The sequence below is a fragment of the Marmota marmota genome, unplaced genomic scaffold (assembly GCF_001458135.2).
Source record: "Marmota marmota marmota unplaced genomic scaffold, marMar, whole genome shotgun sequence".
Classification (NCBI taxonomy): domain Eukaryota; kingdom Metazoa; phylum Chordata; class Mammalia; order Rodentia; family Sciuridae; genus Marmota; species Marmota marmota.
The window spans coordinates 16,384,093-16,409,499 of NW_025999869.1; the positions used below are offsets into that span (position 1 = coordinate 16,384,093).

General features: G+C 39.2%; 1 protein-coding gene across 7 annotated transcripts in view; it reads left to right on the top strand.

The window, feature by feature from the left end:
• Positions 1–21,034, top strand: part of Havcr1 (hepatitis A virus cellular receptor 1) — a 29,984-nt gene extending 8,950 nt beyond the window's left edge. For 2 of the 7 annotated variants that reach the window (XM_048782735.1, XM_048782762.1), the window contains 8 exons: positions 222–276; positions 2,305–2,643; positions 6,019–6,102; positions 9,579–9,683; positions 13,222–13,277; positions 16,048–16,156; positions 17,984–18,020; positions 20,489–21,034. In XM_048782735.1, the coding sequence (XP_048638692.1) occupies positions 222–276; positions 2,305–2,643; positions 6,019–6,102; positions 9,579–9,683; positions 13,222–13,277; positions 16,048–16,156; positions 17,984–18,020; positions 20,489–20,603 (900 nt within the window). In that variant the 3' untranslated portion in view covers positions 20,604–21,034. The remainder of the gene's footprint in view (positions 1–221; positions 277–2,304; positions 2,644–6,018; positions 6,103–9,578; positions 9,684–13,221; positions 13,278–16,047; positions 16,157–17,983; positions 18,021–20,488) is intronic. The other 5 variants (XM_048782741.1, XM_048782738.1, XM_048782766.1 and 2 more) reach the window with 5 other exon arrangements.
• Positions 21,035–25,407: the final 4,373 nt, after the last annotated feature.

Below are 25,407 nucleotides of genomic sequence, written 5' to 3' on the forward strand. Positions count from 1 at the left end.
GGACAACTTTCCCTATCCATTAGGAATAGGAGCAGAGCCCTCTTGGGAGCTGAGGGAGCCCTGAAGCCATTACATGTGGCCTTCTCTCATCTCCAGCAGAGGAGGCTCACGTGGTTCACAGTCAGGGCAAAAGGAGAAGTTGCATTCTGAGAGTAAGACCTGTTCCGATCCTATCTGGTGGGGGCCACAGTCAACCAGTCTGTTTTCTCATTTTCCATCAGAACATCATAATGCACCTTGAAGTTGTTGTGTTAAGCCTCATACTGCTTCTAACAGGTAAGTGAGCAGGTGGGCTGGGGGGTTGGGTGGGTACTTGGTATGGTGAAGGAAGATAGTTGTTCTTTGCAGTTTCTTAGATGGTTATGGGTTATCTGATGAGCAGAACCAGGATGAAATCTTACTCCAAAGAAATTGCTTAATGGCTATCAATTACAAAATCGATTGCTAAGTGAGCAGGACAAGATGCAGAAACATATTTCACATGCTGCCATTTGTGCTTGAACAAAAAGAGGGGCGGTAGATGTATATGCATAGCCAAATGTGTGTAAGAAATAGTAATTACCCTGGGGTGTGGGGGGGCTGGGAAGAGGAGGTGGGGATGGGGTAGAAGGGAGAGTTAGCCTGTCATTACTTCCTTTTTTGTCTTTTGGAGTTTTTAAACAATGTTCACTTATTTCATTTAAAAATAAATGCTTGCCTGTGGCTCATGCCTGTAATCCCATTGATTTGGGAGACTGAGGCAGGAGGCCAACTTCAGCAATTTAGGGAGATCCTCAGCAACATGGCTAGCTCCTGTCTCAAAATAAAAACATAAAGAAGACTGAGGATATAGCTCAGTGGGAAAGCATAAACAAATTAAAAAAAAAAAAAAACAAATAAAATATTTTAATTCAAAGCTTTCTGTACACAGGGCGAAAGTTTTGAATAAACATTTCCTAAATTTTAAAGACTAATCCTGGAGGGTGGGATTATGGGAGAAAGTTCTTTTTTAAAATTATATACTTCTATAAACTAATTATGACATCATGTGCTATATTTGCAAAAATCATTAGGCAAAATCAAGAGAGTTTCAGAGCTGGGTTGTAGCTCACACATACTGCTTGCCTAGTATGTGTGAGACACTGGGTTTTATTCTCAGCATGGCATATGCATACATAAAAAAACTAAAGGTTCATCAACAACTAAAAAAAATTCAGTGAGAAATATACCCTTATTTTATATAATAATGATCTTTTTTTTTTTTTTCTCTCAGAAAATTTCCTACTCACAGCCTGGTCCTGCCTGTTAGTTAGTAAATCTCAAATTAGTTCTCATTTAAATATTTTCCAATTCTGTGGCTGCCTTGTGTTAGTAAGCCTTGCTTAGTTGCTGGGCTGTCATCAACTGATGACAAGATCCCTGCTTAAAAGGCTTTTGGATTGATCCTAACACTCATGTAAAACTCAGCAGCTCCTGGAAGTATTGTAACCCCATTTTCCAAAAATCAATTTCTGAAGAGTCTATTAGACTTCAGCCCTCAAGCCAACAATGTTTCAAACAAACATCAGTCCTGCTTTCGTGTAGGAGAAGTGGAGTAGTGAGGAGGTGATTTCATCTGCAATAACAGTTTTCAAAGGCCATGAAAATTAAAACATTGCAATTTAAGTGCAATAGAATTAATTCTTTTTTTTTTTTTTAAAAAGTATTTCAATGGATACAAGTGAATTTGGAAGAAAGAACTGAGGCACTGGAGTGGGAAGGAGACTTTTCTCTAGGCTTCAATATCCTTGGTGTTATTTTCATTTTTAAAAACCACAAGTTTACATTGCCTATTTAAAAATCAATAATATGCAGGTACCTGGTGAACACAGGGTAAAATACATACATGCAATACTTGAGTATCATTTGGTTAAAACCTTTTGAAAGCAATTTGGCCATCTTCATCAAAAGATGAAAATATTCCTTCCCTTTATCCTGGTCATTTCTCTCTTAGAAATTTATCCCCCTAGGGAACTTAAATACAGTAAAGGTTTAATAGAAAGATTTTGTCACATTACTTACAATGGTAATAATGAGGAAGAGCTTGAAAATCATCCAGTGCAAATAAATTGTATTGTCTACAAATATATCCATTAAACAAAACATTTATTTGAAGAATATGCTAAAAACTGTTTATAGTATCAAAATTTCAAAATCAATCTATAAAGCCATGCCTACAAAACAAACTGTAAAAAGAAACATGAGAATAAATAAATTAAAAAGTGAAAAAAATATTTTAGGAAAATATCAAGACCTCATTCTCAGTTTCTGCTCCCTGTGTTTCAGATGCTGTGGTTTCTTATACTCAAGTGAGTGGAGTGGTGGGTCATCGGGTCATTATTCCCTGTAGCTACTCAGTCACCAGTGGAGTCACATCCATGTGCTGGGGCCGAGGGGCATGTCCTACATCTAAATGCTCAAATGAACTCATCTGGACTGATGGATCTCAAGTCACCTTCCAGAAACACAGGCGTTATAAGCTGGAGGGGAACCTTTTGCAAGGGAATGTGTCTTTGACCATAGAGAATGCAGCTAAGACTGATAGTGGCCTATATTGTTGTCGAATTGAGCATAGCGGGTGGTTTAATGATATGAAACTCACCTTATCCTTGGAGATTAAACCAGGTAAGCTTGTTTTGTTTCCTTTGATCTTTTCCTGGAAGTTAACTGAGTTTTTTGTTTGGTAATAATTTCTGTTTTCCTTTAATAGGGAAATAGAAGGTTCACATAATCCTGTTTGCTGACAAATACTTGCTCTTGAGAAACAGAATAACTTATTTGCATAGATGAAGTCCTTCGGCCAACCTTGATTCAAGGCCAAAGGCTAGAATGAGAGACAACCCCCTAAAGCCTCCTTCAGACGTGCTTGCTCGAATTATTCTTCCATAGTGAAACATAATGAATAGTTTTATCAAGCTGAATCTATTCAACTTTAAAAACTGTCCCTTTTTCCCCCCTGAAATCTTGTCTTAGAAGAATGTTAAAATGTCCATTCTTCACATTTTAAAATCACCAAGGATTTCAAAGCTCAAAAATGAGTAATGTAAGGTACTGCTGTGTAGACATACAACATCTGGTTTTAACAGCTATCAACTCAATCTTGTTGAACATTTACATATATATAAATTTTTATAGATATAAAATTATTTATATAATTTATATATAAACAACTATATATAAATTGCTATAATACTTTAAATGTAAATTATTTATATATGACATTTATATGTATGGAAAACATATGTATATACACACATATAAATATTGTTTAGGCATATAATTCTAACACTTTCCTTACCCTACCTTGGGTATCATATCATATCACAAAACCCCCCTTTAAAAATTAAAATGACCTTATATGAAAGCTTTTGCCACCCAATGCCTATTAACCAGTTGCTCATAAGAAGTTCATGAAATCCAAAAATCTGGGAACATTATATTTTTCTTCTTTTCTCACTATTTGATGAAAGGAGTAGATTCTTGAGGATTTCCTGGTTTCTGGTGTTGTTTCCTAATGAATCTCCTTCTACTAAGGTCTTATTTTGACACTCGAATCTAATACCTGTGGCCTCAATAAACTGTCTCTCTTGCTCTCATTTTATTTTATTTATTGGGGCATTTGAGATTGAACTCAGGTCCCTGCACATGCTAGGCAAGCAAGCGCTCTGCCACTGATCTACAGCCTCAAAGCCCTCCCTGCCCTGTCTTTGTTTTAAATTAAGGGGAACTTTATTTTGCAATCCCTCAGCTTTGGGACTTGGTTTGTTTGTCTTATAGAGGCAAGCAAGATGAGGTCAATTCTATTGGAATAAATAGCTGACTCTGGAGAAACTATGCCTCGGAGGCAATTTAAGGAAGCCAAAAGAAGCTGGTGATACAGTGTGCTGTAGGAAGATGTGGAGAGGCAGCTTGCGGAGAAGAAATAATAGGATTATGATTGCAGCCTTCTTGAGGTTGTGAAATTATCGACCTGGCTAAATTTTAAAAAACAGCATAGAATAAAATTAGCAGGAGGCTTTTATAGTGTTTAGAAATTCTTTAATAGGTAGATGTTTACAATAATGTTTGGTTCAGTCAGAACATGAGTGCATAACTGAGCCAAAGTGACAATCTCTAAAAGCCAATTCTTTGCTTAAGTGTTTTGTGCTTTTAAAATTCTAAGCTTCCTCTTTAACTCTCCAAGGGCTTCTTAACAGCCCTTTCTACCCTTGTAGTTTCCCAGTTTCTTACTGAGGAATATACCCTAAGCAAGAAAAGTTCATGAGTTGATTAGAGTTTCTCCTCCCCATCCTTTGATCCGCTTTTTGCATGTATTCTTTTTTTTTTTTTCCTCAGAGATTAGATTTTAAACTGTGAAGGGATGGAAAGTGGATATGTTCAAGCCTACAGCTCTGCTTTAGGTTAAATCAGCAAACTATAGCTCCAGGGCCAAACCAGATTATATAATTGGCCCACCAACTGTTTTTATAAATAAAGTTTTATTGGAACAGCCACACACATTCATTTATACATTGTCAGTGGTGGCTTGCAAATTGATAGGGTTGAGTAGTTGCTACTGAAACCATATATTTTAGGTTCCCAAACGTAAAACATTTACTATGTGGCCCCTTATAGGAAAAGTTTGCTGACTTCAATTTCTAAATAATGGGTTGAGCATCCCTAATCCAAAATGTCAAAATCTGAAAGTTTTAACATAGTCCTGGTACTACCTACAAGTGGAAAATTCTGCAGTATGAAACTTTGTTTTATGCACAGCATTAATGAAAGCTTATGGAAACTTACCTTCAGGCAATATGTATAAAATGTATATGAAACATAAATGGTTTTATATGTAGATTTGTGTCTCATTCCTAAAATATCTAATTATGTATATGCAAATATTCTGAAATTAAAAAAATCCAAATTCTGAAATACTTCTCAAACATTTTGGATAAGGGATACTCAACCTGTATCTCTTAGATGGGAAGCAACCTTAGAAGGTCTGGTTCACCTTGTAACCAAATATACAATTCCTTTCTACAAGTTGTGGCAGGTGTTTTAGCATAGTAGATGAGTGTGATTTAGCCCTGAGTTAAGATGAAAGCCCTTGGGGCATCTACCCTCAGGATGGACAGAATGGACCACTATTTGGTAAACACAGTGGGCTTGAGAACTACTGTTTAAGTCAGTCACTTATCACCAAGAGGGCAAGGAATGTACATACCAGGAGCTGCCACATAGGAACCGAGTGCCCCTTAGACTTGAGCGATGAGAATGTAGATGTGGCAAGCCAGTCATGGGCTGTGTGTGTGTGAACTATGAGCACTGAGTGCACAGGGTGGACTGAGCCAATGTTGCCCCTCTCTTTGGACAAGGAATGTAAGCATCTTTCTGTTGCTCTGCCTATGATCCCCACACAGCACATGAGATGGGCATGGCCTTCCTAGATGTCAGTCAACCTGCTGATAGCAAGGCATCAGGAAGCTAGCCTTAACCCTGACCCCTTGCCTCATTGGAATGGCTTCTCCCCAATAAAAGGGTTCAGCACGTGCTTCTCGCTCTCTTTCTTGCCTGCCTTGCCTCCTTTGTGGGAGCTGGGTCAGAGGAGCTATCACAGAACCCAAAGGAAAAGGTATTTCTCTGTCTCTATGTGATTATTTTATGTCAGCCCATGTTCCCCCTGGAGTGTCCCTGACTGGTTTAGTCGTGTGTCCCAACAGGTACAGGCTCTAGACACCTTCCCTGTCTCACAGTCATTTATAAGGATGCATAATGAATGATATGCATGACTGGTCTTTTAAAAATCGCTTCATTGTAAATGTGAAATATCTGTCCTTACCTCCCCAATCTTTTCAATGCTGCTGCTTCCTTTTGGCTTATGGCAAAGAACAAGCACTCAGGACAGAGAATTCTGCCTAGAGACCATCTCCCATTTGTGTGCAAGGGGACAGTTTTTGAATGGGGTGCTTGCTTTCCTACTGTTTGATTAATCATTGTTTTCATGTTGATTTCTAACTCCAGCCAGAGACACAAGTGTTCCTATGACACCTAGGGTCTATACCTCTGCTTCTTCAACGCCAGCACACACACAGAACCACAAACCAGGTAAAACAGATGAGGTTTGGAACCCTAGGCATTCTAATGAGAGGCTACAGGCCATACTCTGCATTGTGTCAAGACAGAAGTACAATAGAGGGTGAGGGTTCTTAACTGGGCTCCCAACCTGGGCTTCCTTTGGTCTGTGATACTACCCTCTTCTCAAGTTACCTGAATGTTGGGTATGTTTAAGCATTTATGTTGGATATGTATAAGCATTTGAAGAGTGAGGGCAGTCGTTGCTTTTTATAAAATTCTAAAATGATTCATTATTAGCCAAAAAATTATTTGGAGCATTGATCCAACCTACCCAATGGGGATGGTGTGGATCTGGTTCAGCTGGGTATCCATTTATGATGAAAACATGGGGAATTCCAGAAGCCAAGAGTTACACTCTTTGGATTCAGAACTCATTTCGTCCATTCTGAAGTTGGGCCCTGCGGTTGAAAATAATATTTCAACCAAGTTGATGTTTCTGTTTCCTGTTCACGAGACACTGTGCTGCATGCTTTGCAATGTTCTGTCATTCATTTCTCAGGAAGGTTATATCTATTATAGGTGTGATTCAACCCTGTCTTATAGTTATGGGAACTGAGACACAGAATCAAAAAGTTCTTGGTTGAGTGGTGCAGGTCTATAATCCCAGTGGCTCTGGAGACTGAGGCAGGAGGATCCAGAGTTCAAGGCCAGCCTCAGCAAAAGTAAGGTGCTAAGAAACTCAGTGAGACCCTATCTCTAAATAAAATACAAAATAAGGCTGGGGATGTGGCTCACCCCTGAGNTGGACAATGTGACATGAATTGAGAGCATGAGCAGGTATATTTGATATCCCTGACATCCTTAAATATAATGCTCACTTATTAAATAAGTAGCACTTTTGTGATTTCCACGCTATATCAATAAATTAAAGGGTCCTTGAAGCAAAGCAGTGTAAGACACTGACTGCCCCCCAAAATGTTCATGATTGAAAATCATAAAGATAGAAAGTAGTTGAGTTAGGGTTCAATCTCTATTCATTTGAATTTGGGGCCGGTACTTTTAACAGCTGGATGGTGCCTTCTATCAGGAACACTGAGCTTTATGTTTGAGTGAATTTTCTTGTTTTGACATTCTAAATGATAATGGCTTTATAAAGCTACCTTGTCTTTTGGGGGGCAGTCAGTGTCTTACACTGCTTTGCTTCAAGGACCCTTTAATTTATTGATATAGCGTGGAAATCACAAAAGTGCTACTTATTTAATAAGTGAGCATTATATTTAAGGATGTCAGGGATATCAAATATACCTGCTCATGCTCTCAATTCATGTCACATTGTCCATACTTCAAATTCAACACAGATAAGTTAAGATTGAATACAAAATAGAAAATGATTTACAGGGGAGGGAAACGTGTCCCACAGACACATTTAAGCTCAAGTCTTCTATTTCCAGGATTAAAAAAATAACCTTTAGAAGAGATTCTCAAAGCCCCCTGAAGCACTTTGACCCCTTAAGGTGACTCTGGATTCTGAGGAGTAACCTAAGTGTCACAGCCTCTTAGTGAGAGCAATCTGATGGAACATCTTGATTTCCCTGGACTCCCATTAAACTACATATCTAACCAAGAGGGATCTGAAGGATTGGGCTATGACCTGAGTTTGGAAGAGAGGATGTTAGGTTATAACTGGCATTTTTGAGCCATAAAAATTTGTAAGAAAAGTAGGTTTGTTGCAGGCAATTGAACACACTGGAGAATCTCTTGGACTTTCTCAATATTGCTAAGGTGGGTGTATTTGTGGACTTGGTTTGGAAAACATGGAAAAGTTACTGGCTTCATTTAAAGCTCCATGAACCTCCTGGGGTGTGGTATTAGTAGAGTCTTAATCTTATCCTGATAGTTTCCTAAAGAGGTTGGGTTCAAAGTTGATCTTCACAGTCCGGGAGGGAGGTGAGCACCCTAGCTAATCTTACGCAGGGACACTTTGTTTTACATCTGTGTCTCTCGGTGCATAAGCTAGTTGCCTAAAATATTCATGGAAGAACTGAAAATAAGGTTGAAAGAGAAATGAAAACTGTCACAAAGACCCAAACTTGGAGGAAAAAATTAAACTCAGGAGATTTCTTGCACAGAATTAAATTGGGTTAAGAATGGCCATCTGATTCTCTTGTGCTGTTCTGGTTAATTTGGTCCCTAAAGAGCCAAATGTTTGGGCATGAGAAACAAACAGAAAACAGGTCAGAACATGAGAAAGGGAATGTTGAAACATAAAATTTTCAAGACTGCATTGGGGAAGCCAATGCAGAAGACCACTGAGCGGCAGTTAGGAAAGCCCAGGGTCAGGAATTCTTGGTCAGCCACTACCACTAATTGGCTCCAAGATTCTGTGGTATTCTAAGGGAGTCACGTAAACATCTTTTAAAGAGCCAGGTGACCAAGCCTGTATATCGGTAAGCTGTTTAATAGGGAAGAAAGGAAAGATTTCAGAAAAGGAAAAGGAAATAGCTTTGTATTAGAGAGTTCGCAGTATCAGCTTTCTGGTGAGACATGAATGATAGATGCTTGCATAGCATTCACAACACCTTGGGTTCAATAAAGTTCTGACGAGAAATGGAAGATGAGTCAGATAACACAGGAAATCACTCTTAACAAAGGAATGGTTAGAATGCAAGTGCAGAAGGAGAGGGGTTCAGGGTCTATCTGAAACTCTGCTTTTAGGGTTGCAAATCATTAGCTAGGCCAAGATATTGTGCAACCTTGTCATCTTGAAGAGACCTCAGTAAATTAAATTTTGTACCTGTTGGTCAAATATGTGCATCTGTCCAGAAAAATGTGTGGACAATCTGGTATACTTAAATAGGGTCAAGAAATCCAGAGTGACATCATAGTGAAGAGACTTGGGCAAGTTAGTGGAAATTTCCAGGCCCTGTTCCCTGAAAGTGAAATGTCACTCGTATTAATAAAATGAAACTTAACTGGGTATCCTGTGTAGGATGTGCTGTTGTAGACTCTTTATTTAAAGGAAGTATAAATGACTAGAAGAATAGAAAGGGAAATAATTCTGTCTCTTGTTAAAACTATCTAGAATTTTATTTAGATGATTTTTTAAATAGTTTTTGTCTTGTTTTTAGTTGTAGGTGGACACAATACCTTTATTTGTTTATTTTTATGTGGTGCTGAGGATCAAACCCAGTGCCTCACATGTGCTAGGCAAGCAATCTACCACTGAGCTACAGCCCTGGCTCTGGGTCACATTCTTGTCATTATAATAAAGTGACTAGATAGCAGTACAAAGCCTGAAGGCCATCTTTGAGTAAATCTCTAAGAGGAGTTAGAGTGGCTGGAAGTGGGTAGGTGGGAGCCATTTTTCCTGAGGAAAGCTAGGTGAGGGAACTGTGGGAAGTTGGTGGTAATTTATAATTTCAGTTTTGTTTTGTTTTTTACTTTTGTTCGGGGTGCAAATTTCTCTCCACAAATGGAACATGGTTCTTCTGTTGTTTTTGTTCTAGTAGCTACTTTACCTACTACAACTCAGGCTGCAGAGACCCAGACTAAGACCCTGCAGGAAACAAGGACATCCTCTGCCAGCTTACCACTCTACTATTGCCCAACAGGTAAGTACATTCTCTCCCCTGAATCCCTGGGAGTATCCGAATCTTGATAACCATTGACAGGGAGAGCACTCACTCTGGAGTAAGACAGTTCTGACATGAGGGCTGAAGAGGGCCACTCTCTCTGAATCTGTTTTATTACATGTGAATGGATGTAATGCCGCTGATCTTATAGAATCCTTAGGAAGATTAAATGAGATGAAGGGCCTGGGACATGGTTACACAGGGGTTAAGTGATAGATACAATGGCAGCTACTACTATTACTTGGGACATCCTGAATCCATAAGACCAGTACAGGCAACACGTATGATTTGGAAATATCTACATATATATGACTCAATTTTCCTAAGTCAAATCAACCAGTTTTGACTCCAATCTCATTACTGGGCTTGATCTCTTGGGTCAGGGCCTTAAAAACAATTAAATCCAAATACCAAAATGTCCATCCATGTTGTTTCCTCCAAGGTTCCTCCTAAGTACAACCTGGGGGATCCTAGCTACCTTGACAATCTTGTATTTACATGGGCTGGTGGTGCTGCGGTCTACATGTTTATGTCCCCCCACAAATTAAAATATGGATATCTAATCCTCAAAGCAATAGCATTTAGAGGTGGGGCATCTGGGAGGTGACTAGGGCCCTGCCCTCATGAATGAGATTGGTTCCTTTATCAAGAAGCCTGAGGGTGCTAATTTGCCCTTTCTTCACTTGGGGACTCACAAAAGACACTGTCTCTGAGGAAGTGATGAACTTCATCCTGCACTTCCTGGCCTTTAAAACTGTGACCTGTAAATTTCTTTTGTCAACTAACTTGCCTGGGGCATTTTGTTATGGCAGCCCAAATGGACCAAAACAGCACCAAGGATGTATGTCACACTGAGATCCTGCTTCTCCCTCTGAACATTCTGCCTTATTGCCCAGGCCCCATAAAATCTCTACTCTTTAGAAATATGGAGTTAATCTGTCTTTTCTTGATGAGGAAAGGTGACACAGAAGCCTGTCATATTTCTCAGCTAATGCACTTTGTTACCCACAGTGCTCAAGTGTAGAGCACATGGCATACAGAACCTCTTTGTGATTCAGAGCTGGCTTATGTGTCCTTGTACCTGTGCTGTAACCAAACAAGGTCAAGCTTTGCAGGACTCCATGTGTGTGTGTGTGACTCATTCTACTCAGTGGTTGCAATCTGTGGGCCCTCACCCCCTTATGGCCTCCCTTTTGCCAAGTATTCCTGGAAACTGGTTAATTTAAAATGGACCTGCCGTGAAATTCACACAGGGTCACATTCAGTAGGGATTAGATAATGGTGACATTTGGTTTGGAAAGTGGAGTCCTTAGTGGAAACTATTTCCAGGCACAAAAACAAAATGAAAATAGATAGAAACACAAGGTAACAGCAGTGGGAGCAGCTGCACCCCATCTTTGAGTATGTGGGGAGGAAAAAGGTAGGAATGGGGAATCATTCTCTAAAATATCATGTCACCAAAACCTGGTCAAGGTAGGGTCTTCCAGAATGAAACAGACACCTGAACAGCTGTGTCCCCAGGATTTGTGTGACTGCCAAGTCCTCACTGTGTCCATGTCAACCCTCAGCTGATTAAACCTCCACAGAAGCAAAGAATGTTAGGTCTGGAAGGGATTTAGGTTGTCATATGGCCAGCCACCCACCTTCAAAAGATGTGTGCCAGGAAGCTTACGCGTTATCTCATTGAATTGTTTCAAAGCAGAATAGGGAGACTTATAGTTCTGCTTTGGAGACACACAGTTCCCAGTTCAGCCACCAATTACTAGCTGCATGCCCCCGGCCATTCCACTGGATGACAACAGCAAAGGATGTGGGGGCATTGCATGGTCTCACCTCCACCCTCTGCTCCACTGTCCTACAACAATGGTGATGATGATGATGTTAAAACGGATATTTTCCAACATAGTGTTAAGTACTTTACATGCATCATCTAATTTAATTATACCAAATTAAATATATACTTTTAATAGCTTATAGTTTAAATAGATGCTGGCTAGAAACATCTGTATATTTGTGTATATATTTATATATAGATTTACACACAAATGCATATGCATACATGTATATGTGTCTACGTGTGTTTGCAAAGGGCTCTGATTATCAAGGTCACATTGCTACTGAACATTGTAAGCATTGAATAAACACTTTTATCTAATTCAAGTTCATAATATTTTTACTACTTCACCCAGGTCTATTCTGAAGGTGATAATAAGTCACAGAGCCTAGACTCTAGATCTGTCTAAACTAGATATTGCCTTTGATTCTGTGTAAACATAATAATGTAAATATTTGGTGGAGGGGAAGGATTCATCTGATTTTATTCCTGCTGGGGCTGTGTATTCTTAGGGAATTGCATAGACCTCAGTGTTTGCCTTTGGTGAGAGTGCAACGTGTGTGGTGCTCACTAAGCAGAGGCTCATGTCATTTGCTAAAGCTGGAAGCATGTTTCACTAGTCCATTTGTTACAGCACCCATAGAATAGGACTAAAGAACTGGTTAGGATGTGAAGTGCTTAGTATATGGTAGATACTCAGGAGAAACACTTCTGTATTTGACCTATAGATGCCAACAAAGGACAAAATGATTTATTCTCTTATAAACTAAATGTTCCAAAAACATTTGGAAAATTTGAATGTTCAAAACATCAGGGTCAATATATCTTATTATACAAAATCCCATCCCTTAAATAGTAGATTGTGCATTGGTCTTGCGGCTGATAATAGCAAATATTTTCTAATGTGCTTCTGGACCAACAGCTAAATACTTTGGCATATAACTTGAGAATTGCATGCATCTTGTTTTACACATCATGATATATTTTTTTAGTTGTAGATGAACACAATACCTTTATTTCATTTATTTGTTTTTATGTGGTGCTGGGGTCTAACCCAGTACTTCACACGTGTGAGGCAAGCACACTACCGCTGAGCTACAACCCCAGCCTCTAAAGTGCATTCTGAATAGGGCTGTTCTAGCCTAAGGTGCACAGGTAGCCTCTGGGTGCTCATCTGCAGTTTCTTAGCAGCATGAAAATATTGATTACCTTCAAGTGTGATTTAGTCTGGTTGCATGAATGAACTTTTCTGATTCCTATGAAATTGTAAAACTTTGTGTTCATATATTTCTCCCCATAAAAAAGGAGTCCAGGGCTGGGGTTATGGCTCAGTGGTAGAATGTTTGCCTTGCATGTGTGGGGCACTGGGTTTGATCCTCAGCACCACATAAATAAAAATAAAATAAAGGTATTGTGTCCATCTACAACAACAACAACAAAATTTTTAAAAGAGATTCTATTGTCAAAGAGTCCATGATAGAAAGGTGAGGAACCATGACCTCATAGGATAAGGTTTTAAAATGTTAATAGCTTGGCCCGACTCTTGGGAGGCTAGCAGCATTTGGTGGTATAATTATTCAATTTTCCATTCATTGCCAGAAGGCAGTGCAAATATATATAGTTTCTTCAGTGAAAATCCAATATTTTTGTAATTCTAATTAATTTTTCCTTCTTGTTAAACAGATGGGAACAGCACCATGACACAGTCTTCAGATGGCCTTTGGCAAAACAATGAGACTGTAAGCATATTCCTCCCTGTTTTATTAGTCAGGCTCACTTGTCTGCCTTCCTGGAAGCAAACTTGCATCTAAAGACTAGTTCTGTAAGAGTAGCCATAGATTGAATTTTTTCTCCTTAAAAAAAGTTGGAGAGAAGGAAGAAAAGAATTGGAATCTTAAATAGGATGCTTTAAGTTGAATAGTTCATTGAGGTGTGTCAGTTTGTTAGGTGATATTTTACTAAATAACGCATATGCATGCACGCATACACACACCACTCAAACTTAGCTGTGGTCAAAAATTAGGACAAAAAGCAATGAGCTAGTTCAAGGAAAGCATGTTAATATACCATGAAGGGTTTTATTTGGGATGGAATGGAGCAGAGGCCCTCCCAAACAGAAACACAAAGTAAGCAAGAGTCCTGCCCAAGGACAGACCCACTAATGTCCTTTTCCCACACAGGGACCATTCTATGTGGAAATTCTTAAGCCTCTGTGAATTTTTTTTCTGCACATATCTCTTCTCATATGATGACTTATTAAAGGTATTAAGGTCTTAATTTTGATTCTGTAGGGTATTCTCATACTTTTTCTGCAGTGAGCACAAGAAAAATCAGAGGAGCCCTAGTCTCATGATACTTATCAGGGTTTTTTGTCTTTCCAAAGAAGTTAGACACACTTATCAATCAGGTCTTTTCTTTTGCCTCCTGAAACAGCCTTTGTTTTAGTATGTGCTAGTAGTTCAGAGGCAACAAATAGAGTCTGAGGGCAGAGAATAGTCCTTCTGATAGTGAATTGTGAGAAAGGACACACACAGTCATTGAAAGAGAACTTCCAAAAACTCTGGCAGGGTGGAATTGTTTATTGTGGGACCAAATGATCTCATGCTGTATACCTTAGTGACAATAAGACTACATAGCAGCTTGGAAGGCCGAGGCAGGAGGATTGCAAGTTCAAAGCCAGCCTCAGCAAAAAGCGAGGTGCTAAAACTCAGTGAGACCCTGTCTCTAAATAAAATACAAAATAGAGCTGGGGATGTGGCTCAGTGGTTGAGTGTCCCTGAGTTCAATCCCCAGTATGCCCTGCCAAAAAAAAAAAAAAAAAAAAAAAAAAATACTACATAGGAGTGATATTTTAGAAATTATCTTACACCACCAGGCCCTGATTGGTCTGATGAAGGTAGATAGAATCTGTAGGTATTGGAGAGATATCAGAACTACCATTATATGAATTTTTATTGTGTTGCTAAACGATCAGACTTATAGCTATTATTAAAAAAACAAAACATTGAATGATGAGTGACCTTAGTTATGTGCAGAACGGGTATATATAGCAGCAAGTAGAGGCAATTTAGAAGCATGTTCAAGATCAACAGTAGCAAAAATGTGCTTTTTTTTTGTGCTTTGAATAAACATGTCAAGATCTAGGTATCTAGCCAAAACATACAGATTCTATCTATATTCATCAGACTGATCAGTGCCTGTGCTGTGTAAGATAACTTTTATATATATAATTATATATGCAATTTAGTAATTTTTCCTGTTCAGAAAAGACCCTGGAGAGACAAAACTTGAAAAGAATCCATAAAGCAAACTGGTAATAGTACTTGTTTCTCGATATTAGATATTGGTTGAGTTTAATTTCCTTTTTTATGCTTAGCTGAGTATTCTAAAATAAACATGCAGTATTTATGTCATATAATCAAAAAATGAAAGCAAAGCCTGCTTCCTTGACCTCCATTCTCCAACTGCCTATTCCTTTTCCTCTTCATAACAGCATATTCTTTCCCTCCCATATATTTTCTAGGTCCCTTCTAAGCCATGATGACCCAGTTACTTTCCTCTATATTCTTTATAGGGTTCACCAAGAAATACCTAATAGCACCTTACCCAAGAACCCTATTAAATATGCAAAAAGCAAAAATTCCATGAGACAGAGATTTATGGCAAAAAAAGAGACCTTTTGTAAGTAAATAGTAACAGCTGTGAACTTACTATAAACTCTATTAAATATGCAAACAGAGGTTCAAAGAGGCTAAATAACTTGTCCACAGCAACTAAGTAGAAGAGTAGGTATTCTACTTCAGAGGTTAACCTCTTATATGGGAAAACACTTGATCTGTTTCTCTGATCCTTCACTTTCACTATCCAATGGACTCCCCTTGGAATTAGAGAGAAACTATCGTGCCTAACATGATAACCTGGTATGTTTCAGGGTTCTTTCAGGATGTAGCATCCCCTTATGATCTGCACTAGGAGATTTAAACACAATCCTACAATTCCACCCAATTCCACCTGATTACTAAAGTGTTACTCAGGGTCATGTTTGTGAGCAGGGCTACTTTCCAAGTCTTTATCATAACACAGAATCTTGAATTATATTTAAAAAAAATACAGACTACAATAAAGGATCGAATTCAAAAATCAAGCACATCGTATATCAGATCAAGTCAACTTATATATGAACAAAACTGTTTATTTTCTTTCTTATATCATAGGACCATGCATTTATGGAAATAGCCTATTGACTTTTGAAACATACATAATTTGCATGCATTATACACAAACCTGCTTTAAGCAAACAGTTTGAATGTTGACAAAGGTTTCTGTTGTCCTAAAGCACATTTTGAATTTCAGGTCATCACAGAATTTCACTGAAATTCTTTGGTCTTGTCTCAATTTCCAGAAGTTGTGTCTGGTGCCAATGGATGGGGGGGTGGCAACATATGCAAACAACTGCCTTCTATTCATCATTCTCAGGGAGACTCTTTCAGTCTGCTGCTGTTTCCTTAGCAGGTCTTCCCAGCACAAAGCCCAGGGATGACCAATGGCGGACTCTACGTCGGAATCACAATTTCCACCTTGGTGTTGCTTGCTGTTTTGATTGTCATAATTATTAAAAGTAAGTCATTTCCAGGTTGTTCCCAATGACTAGAGCAAGGGTTCTACAGACACTGTCTGCACTTAAGTGACTCCATGGGGCATGTGATTGGAATCACATGACTTCCCTGAGTCCCCAAATGCTCATCTGTAAAACACACGTGGTAGTGCCTCTACCTCAAGGGTTGTGCTGGGAATGATTTCTGGCATATGGTAAGTCCACGGCTGTTACTATTTACTTAGAAAATATCTTTTTTTTTTTTTTGCCATAAATCTCTGTAAATCTCATGGAGCTAACATTTTAGTGGAAGTTTTGCTTCATATCATTGTTTCTTAACTTTGTTCTTTGTTTTTAAATTATTGGTTCCCTGAAGAGAAAAATTCAATATCAGTTCTCCATAAAAGAAATTAAATACTAAGAAATAAGAGTTGCCAGGTGTGGTGGTGTACGCCTGTAATCCCAATGGCTATGGAGGCTGAAACAGAAGGATTGAAAATTTGAGGCCAGCCTCAGCAACCTAGCAAGGCCCGACGCAACTTAGTGAGACCCTATCTCAAAATAAAATAAGTAAATAAAAAGGGCTGGGGATATTGCTAAGTGGTTAAGCATCCCTGGGTTAAATCCCCAGTACCAAAAAAGAAGAAAGAAAGAAAGAAAAAAACAAAACAGAAATAAGAATGTGCTGCATAGATTTGAGATTTGGAGGTGACAGGCCATTGTAACACACACAGTGTCCTCTCTCCTCCCCTCAAGATATGTTTTTTTGTCCCCGTGGGGTGATATTGTTGATGACACCAGAATACTTATTTAGTACATGAAGCATGGAGGGGGAACTATTTGCAGAATAGGATTAGAACAAAGGTCTTCAAGAAGCAGCCACCCAGGGCTTCATGCCCCTTTTGTGAGGGGTGTGTGTGTGTGTGTGTGTGTGTGTGTGTGTGTGTGTGTCTGCTGTGTTTCTCTCAATGTAAACTGCCCCTCATGAAAGAATCTCAGTCATCTATTTTGTACAACATTATCTATGAACTCATTACCAATCTACTCCATGGGTCTGGGCAGAAAACTGAAAACTGATTATACTTGTTAAATTTAAGGAAATTTCTACCTGATAATTTAGAACTTGGTTAGCCAAAATGATTATTTGGAAATTGGGTAAAATACCTTAAATATGTTCCCCTCTTTAACAAAAACAGTTACTTATTCTCTCTTAAGGAGATGGATTACTGGGAGCATAAAATTTGAAAAAAGTCTCTGATAAGAGGTGACCTCTTGGATGGGATCTTATGTCCTAGGTAGCCTAGGACAAACCTGGTTTATGCCTGTTTTCTAGTAGCTTATTAAAAAAGTCACGGGCTTTTTCAGTTTTTTAAATTAAAAAAAATTTTTTTTTTTTTTTGGTACTGAGGACTGAACCCAGAGGTGCTTAAGCACTGAGCCACATCCCCAGCCTTTTTCATTTTTTATTTTGATAGAGGGTCTTGCTAAGTTGCTGAGGACCTCATTAAGTTTCTGAGGCTGGCCTGGAACTTGTGGTCCCTCTGACTCAGTCTCCTGAGCCAGGTGTACACCATCATGCCTGGCTCATTTTTTTTAAATGAAAGATAATTTAGTAATTCCCATTATAGCAAGTCAGGATATGTGGGTGAACATCCCAGACATTACTGAAAATGAGACACTGAGCAATAAAGAGTGTGCCTGGGTCCTGTAGACTCAAGTGGGGACACAGGAAGGAATTGCTGAAGTCATGGGGGAAGGGCTCAAGTCACAACAAAATAATAGACTTGATTGCAAGAAGATATCACGGACTCTTTTACTAAAATGTTCAACCCATCTTCCTCCCCTATTTAGAGTATTTCTTATTCAGAAAGAAGATGCAGCCACTAAGGTAAGCTTGAAAGGTTTGGGGTAGATATCTTTTGATGTCCTTACTGGAGTGAAAAATAAAGAGAAATTCCTCTCCACTCTTCTCCTAAACTACCCATTCAACACCTTGGATCCTGAAATTCTAGTTTAGTGAGCACCTCTGTTGTTATCCATACCTTGCAGTGACATTTTTGGCTTTCTGTATTTCTGTACAGTTGTGGCAGAACCTGTGCAGAAGGGGCACCTCAATCCTACGCTCTTAGGTGAAAAGAAATGAATTGCTTGACAGAGCTGTATATTGAAGGAGTTGTATTGATTCACTCTTACACTTTATTCAACCTTTTATTTTATTGAGCATTGATTGAGCACCTATTATATTACAAGTTGATGAACAAAACAGAGAAAAATAAAAAATAAATAAACAAGGCCCTTTTCATGCCTGCAGACAAACACCAAGGATAACAGAGCAGGGAGATGAACTTTTGATTGAGCCCAAGGGAGCAGATGATTTGGAGGAGGATAATTCCTGGCTGAAGGGGCAAGATGGGCAAAGGCTCTGACCACAGCTCCCCCCACATGCAGCCTGCTCCACTCCTTTACCCCTGAGGGCACTGAAGTTTACTCTATTTGTGAAGCTCTTTCTGTCTGTCCTGCCTGCTGCCTAGTTAAAGCTTAGATCCCCTCTAGTGCATCTGTGGCGGGCAGTCCCCTGCCCCCAGTGAAGCCAACTAGCCTGCTTCATTCCCTTCAGCATGGCTCTGAGCAAGGACATTCTTTGACTCAGTATCCATGCCTCTTGGGCTGACCTCCATTATTCCTAGTTCTCCTTCATCGGAGGCTTACACAGACTCACCCGTGTCTGAGTTAATGACATGGCAATCCCTAGACCGTGCCTTGGACAGGGTCCAGCACATTGCGAAGGACACGCTGGCTTTTATTATTTCAATCATGCCCTTCACCACCATAAACCTAAGAGGTAGGCAGTATTATTAGCCTCATTTTACAGATTAGAGAAACAGGTTCAGAAATATGGAGGGACATCCAAGGTCACACTACACAGTACATAAAGGACTCAATCTCAGGGACCCAGGCTCATAAATAGTTTTCACCAACTGCTTCAAAAAAGGAAAAGGAAATGCTTCTTATTGGTGAAAAGTCATGGAACATTGTATCCTTTTAGCTATTTGTTTTCTATTCTTAAGAATATTCTACAGTTATCTTTTTTTAAGAGGTTCACTTTTTGCATTAAATCATAAAGAAAAAACATTATATAAAATGTAAAATATAAAAAAGTACATATTTTAATGTGAGATTTCCTCATGACATTTTCTTTTTGGTGTTTATATCACACTGACTCATTTGAGCTTATTGACACCTAAACTGTTTTCATAGATCTATAGCTAAGCCATTTTAAGGACCATAGAGAGGTTTTATCTCATTTTAAAAAAAATAATTGAATTTTTTTGCAGGGTTGGGGATGAAACCTAGGGTCTTGCACATGCTAGGTGAGCCCTCTACCACTGAGCTATATCCCACGCCTTCTAATGTTGCCTTAAATATATCAGTGGGGGCTTGTTCTTCATCTGGGGATGAATGAAGATTCAGGTTCCACATTTTCAGTAGTAGAAACTGTCACTATATACAAATTACAAAATGCCAGCCATATCAAACCCCTCACAGGTGTTAAATCTGTTTCTTCCCTGGTTTGTACCTCCTTGATTCCTATGAGACTCAAACATCCATCCACTGTGGGTACCCCACATAACAGGAGGTACAGAGTAGACTCTCCAAGTAGTCCTACTAAAGCATCTCCTGGCACTCATGTGAAAGGCAGGCACACGGAACACCAGCAGTTCTCTCCAAAAAATTACAGCCTTCCTCTCCATTGTCTGCCCTTTTGTGCACTTGGTGTGTGTGAGCATATGCGTGATAAAAGCAATCAACCCCTGATTTTGAAATTTGATCATCAATCACAGTAAGGTTTTCTGACACCATGATCTGGTACACATTAGTAAAACAGTACTATTCCATTACATCCAAGACTTTTCTATATCTTCCAGGGTATAGATCACTAAGCAGTTAAATAGCCTTTTACAGAAGGTCACAATCCACAGTTGTAAACACACCAGTCAACCAGTTCTTAGCCACATTAAAAAATTATGCATCTTTATTTAGTAACTCAGTTCCGTGTCAGATATCTGTCTTTTTACCTTTCCCATTATTGTATTCTATTATATGATACCCTGAAGGACACCAGTATATATATTTTTTAAATAGTTCTTAGGTTGTTTATATACTCTCCTGTAGCTTAATCTTCAGGGCAACACTTTCTCATTTCCAGAAGGTACAATTCGTTTTATAGTTTTTGTGAACGGGGCTCTTAGATTCTCAAATATCCAGTCTTGCTGGATCATAAATACAAGTGCTGCTCCTTCCTTAGAAGTGATCTTCTTTTTCTTTACTCATGTTATTCTTCAACACTTTCTGCAGCATGGCTTCATTGACTGGTCCTCAAATTGGAGTCCTGCAAAGTGAAGCAAATGCACGAGCCCGAGCAGAAGACAACGTGTACATCATTGAGGATAATCTTTATGTCATGGAATAAGACCCAGGGGCACACTTGGGGTTTTAAGTCCATGTCTGCAGAAGGTAGTGACCGGATATCACCATGTCTGCCTCCTTTTAAACTCCAGGATCACTTTTCTCCATCATTTCTCCTGGCATTCCAACAAGTCAGCCACATCAGATAGAGTGACTCTCTAGCTCAAAGCTCTGTACAAACTCATTAACAGCATTCTAATTTTTATACTAAAACTAGCTCAGTTTTTCCAGGCATTGTAGAACATTCTTTCACCCATGAACAGTTTAGAATTCTGTATTTTCTTTAGAACCCCCCCCAATCATTCTTATATCCATTAAAAAATTGATTAGTGATACAGGAAGGGAAATTTGTCCAAAACTGTCAGGAAAAAAAAAAAGAGAGAGGAACAGTTTTTAAGAATAAAAAAAAAATTCAACTGAAGACTTCCTTTGGAAGCCTTTCATGATTACCTCTTATTGTTATATTGTAACTCCAAATGTTACCTTTCTTATGTTTCCTAAGTTCAATTCATAAGGGACTGCAGGTTTTTATTTCCCCCATGGGGACATAGAAATGGGTGTAATTTCACTACCTTAGGAATATATGTTTTCTCCTCTGGAAATGTTATGAATGAATGGACTGATCTGTGGATCAGGATGGATATTTTAGCCACGAAGACCTGCAGTAGGAAGTGTGGACCAAGTAGACTCCAGGGGAAGAAAACTATTTACCTTGGGGTTCCGTACATTTATGCTACTTCTACTTGCACTTGTGCCATGGTGCTAGGCAAATTTTTTCCCTCCCTCCTTCCCTCTCTTCTTTACTTCCTTCCTTCCTTCCTTCCTTCCTTCCTTCTTTTATTTCTGGTATTCGAATTGAACCCTGGGGTGCTTTGTCACTGAGCCACACCCCTAGCTATTTTTATTTTATGTTTTTACTTTGAGACAGGGTCTTGCTGAATTGCTCAGGGCCTGTCTAAGTTGTTGGGGTTGGCTTTGAACTTGTGATCCTCCTGCCTCAGCCTCCTCAGTCACTGGGATTATTGGCCTGTGCCACTGCTCCCAGCTGATGCTAGTCATTTTTGTAGACAACCAACAGGCTCTCTGAACTAATTTTCAGAATGAGGAGGGTCAGAAATGAAGGGGAAAAATGAGGGAGTAGGAAAAAGGACTGTCTGCCTTCTCTACTGCAAGTCTAATAATGCTTAAAATTATCATTAGTGTCTTCTAAAATTCTATATTTCTAATTGATTTCCAGACCACTTTCATATTTAAAGTTATTTCAGAAAGCTGAAAGTTGTAGGGTCTTTTTCTTCTCTAATTAATTCCAAGGTCTTTTTTCTTTTTCTGGTAGTTCCATGACACTTTGGTTTTGCCAAGAGTTAAAGAGAGGTGTGTTATAAGGAATCTTCAGTCTTCAGTCACTCATGTGATTATTTAGAAATTTAAATGTGCAAGAGCTGGTATTGTCAGAAAAAAATTTCCATATGAACACTTAATAGGGTTGGGTATTAATTTCAATTTCAATTTGAGTGAACCCTGAAATCATGGCATGGGTTCAGAGCTACTCATGCCATAGTGGTCTGGGAGCGTGCTGTCAAAGACCACATTTTCACACTGTTCTGCAGAGTTCTAGGAAATCACGAGGTCTTCTGAGTGAGGGTTCTGTGGGCAAATGAGATCTGTATACATTCTATTCTGGGTTTGCCAGATGGAGTCAGCCTGGTAAAGTCTAAAAATGTATTATGTTCCAACTAGAGTGTATTCTTTCTTGCCTCAGATTCTTTTTCTTGAATCTGAGGCAACATGCATTAATTTGTGGCTTTGAAATAAAAATCTAGATTTGCAGTATCATTGGGAAAGCTTGTCAAGTAGACAGTACTCTTTTGGTTTTGTTTATTTTGTTTTGTTTGCACATGCTGGGGATGGAACCCAGGTCCTCCAGTCTGGGCTGCATGCTTAAGTGGTCCAGGGGTCCCTTAGCTGGGGCTCTACCCTCAGGGTGCTGCTCTCTGGCCCACTCACTTTTGATTCTTCCCTGTTTTCTGTAGGGCTTTGAGTTTATGATGTCTGCTCTAGTCTCCACATTGTTCCTGGAGATTTATTATCCACGTTAAAAGATCTGGGAATCTAGTGTACTGTTTAATCTTGCATTTCCAAAACTTGTTTGAACACACAAGCTCAGTATCTAGTAGAATTGTGTGAAACAAATTACATGGGAAGTGAGTGGAAGCCCATCAGTACACAGGATTAAGAATAAGACTTGATTTTTAATCTTTTTATCAGTGACACTAGATGACATTAGGATAACTTGTTCTTTATGCTCAGCTTTTTCACCTATTAGGTATAATCTTCTCCATACCTAACTTGGTGTTTAGTGGTAATTCTAATGTAATGTTACTTGTAAGAAATCTTTGAAGCTGGGTGTGGTTGTGCATGCCTGTAATCCCAGCATCTTGGGAGGCTGAGGCAGGAGGACCTTGCGTTCAAAGCTAGCCTCAGCAATTTATCGAGGACTTAAGCAACTCAGTGAGACCCTGTTTCTAATAAAATATTAGAAAAAAAGGGTTGGGAATATAGCTCAGTGGGTTAACTGCCCCTAGGTTCAATTCCCAGTAGCAAAAACGGGGGTGGGGAGAAGTCTTTGAAAAGGCAAAAACACTAAAGAATGCATAATTTTCTCCTAGTAGATTTTGTAGTAATAGCAGGGCTAGCATGCATGCTTGGTAATTATAATATATTACATTCATAAATCTCTTGTTCTATGATATCTCTTTAAAAAACAATGTTTCTTTTTGAAACAGTTAATGTTGAATAGTTTAATTATTACCTTATACTACAGAAAAAATTGTCAATAACTGGGATGGAGGATGGTAACAAAGAAGAAAGGGGAGAGATTTCATTATTATGACTTTTTTCTGTAAATATATCAACCTTATAGATCATCTTGAATTTTGTTTTTATCCTTCAAGATACAATTGAGGTTCCATTACCTATAATCTGTCCTGAAGGAAGAGGATGTGGCTATGATTAAGACTGTGTATTCAAACTTAGGAACATTTGCATATCTTTAAGAAATAGCATAACCATTCATTCACTGATAGCTGTAAAGATGGGGTGATTCTGTGAGCACATGAAAGCGGGGGACTCCTCGTGGTTGTATGTGCATTTGTTAATAAATAAGATTTGTTTGCTCTTTTTGAAAACTGGCTTGTCATTTTCTCAGACTCATCTTTCAGGTTGGGCCAGGAATCTTCACCTTGCTGGGACATGACCAAAGTGTCAAAATTTGGCACCAGGTGCTGTTCTGGAGATATAACAAAGATCATTCTGGAACTCCAGTTCTTATGAAGTTGAGATTGAGCAGGGAAGAAACATAAAATCCACCATTCCTATTAATCATTAGTGCTAAGGCAAAAGAAAAAATTGTGATACAGACTGGCTTCTTAATGGCATTTGGGGTCAGAAAACTTTGTTGCAGGGGTGTCCTGTATGTTGTGAGATGTTTACCATCATCCCTTAGCTACCCATTTAGATGCCAGTCACACCTTCTGGTTGTGAGGACTTGAAATGTTTCCTGAGGGGCAACACCAGCCCAGATGGAAACTGCCATGACAGAAGGCATCTGGTGGGGTTGGGGTGGGGTGAGGTAGGGATGGGGGGTTGGGGCACTCGATGCACTTTAGCCCCATCAGGCTGCCTTGGGGAAAGATGTGACATTTGAGGTGAAACCGAAACAAGGTGTGGGCAGCACAGTCACATGAACATCTGCTGAAAGGAATCTACCAAGTGAAAAGGGCCTGGGTCAGGAAGAAGCTTATGCAATATGAGAGGGGAAGCCGTGTTCCAAGAACCAAAATACAAGTAATGGCTGCAGCAAAGCCATAAAATAGAGAGAAAATGAGAGAAAGTGAAGCTGGAAAGATGGGCAGGCTGTTCCACCAGGGCTGCATGAAAGCAGGGCCCATGAACACATCTGTTTGAGCAGAATCTTGGAAAACAAATCACTTCAGCATATTGAAGGTTAAACCTGCTATCCCTAAGAAGAGTCAGTGACTCTGTTCTAAGTTCAGGGTTAGCCCTCTGAGAAAAAGCCAGCATGGTTGGGGTGTCAGAGGGGGCAGGTAGGACAAGGACAGAGGGGAAGGATACATTTTGCAGCCACAGGCTTCCCATAGGGCTGAGTGATGGCCCCAGGCCTAAGAAAGGGGGTCCTGGAAAAAGAAGGGTTAGCAAAGTTTGTCCCTCATTGCACTGGACCTAGCAGCAGCTGAGTAAACTTCCCAAACTTGCAACTTTAAAAAAAAAAATTGTTCTTCCTAGATATACATGACAGTAGAGTATATTTTGACGTATTATACATACATAGAATAAGTATGACTTGTTCCAATTAGGATCCCATTATTTTGGTTGTGTATAACATGGAGTTATACTGCTCATGTATTCACATATTAGGATAGGAAGGTTATGTCCGATTCATTTTACTGTCTTTCCTATTCCCATCCCTCCTCCCTTCCGTTCATTCCCTTTTGTCGAATCCAATGAATTTCTGTTCTGCCCCTCACTGATTGTGGGTTAGCATCCATATATCAGAACATTCTGGGGCTGGGGATGTGGCTCAAGCGGTAGCGTGCTCATCTGGCATGCGTGCGGCCTGGGTTCGATCCTCAGCACCACATACAAACAAAGATGTTGTGTCTGCCGATAACTAAAAAAATAAAATGTTAAGAAATTCTCTCTCTCTCTCTCTCTTTAAAAAAAAAAAACATTCTGCCTTTGGTTTTGGGGATTGGCTTATTTCACTTAGCATGATAGTGTCCAGTTCCATC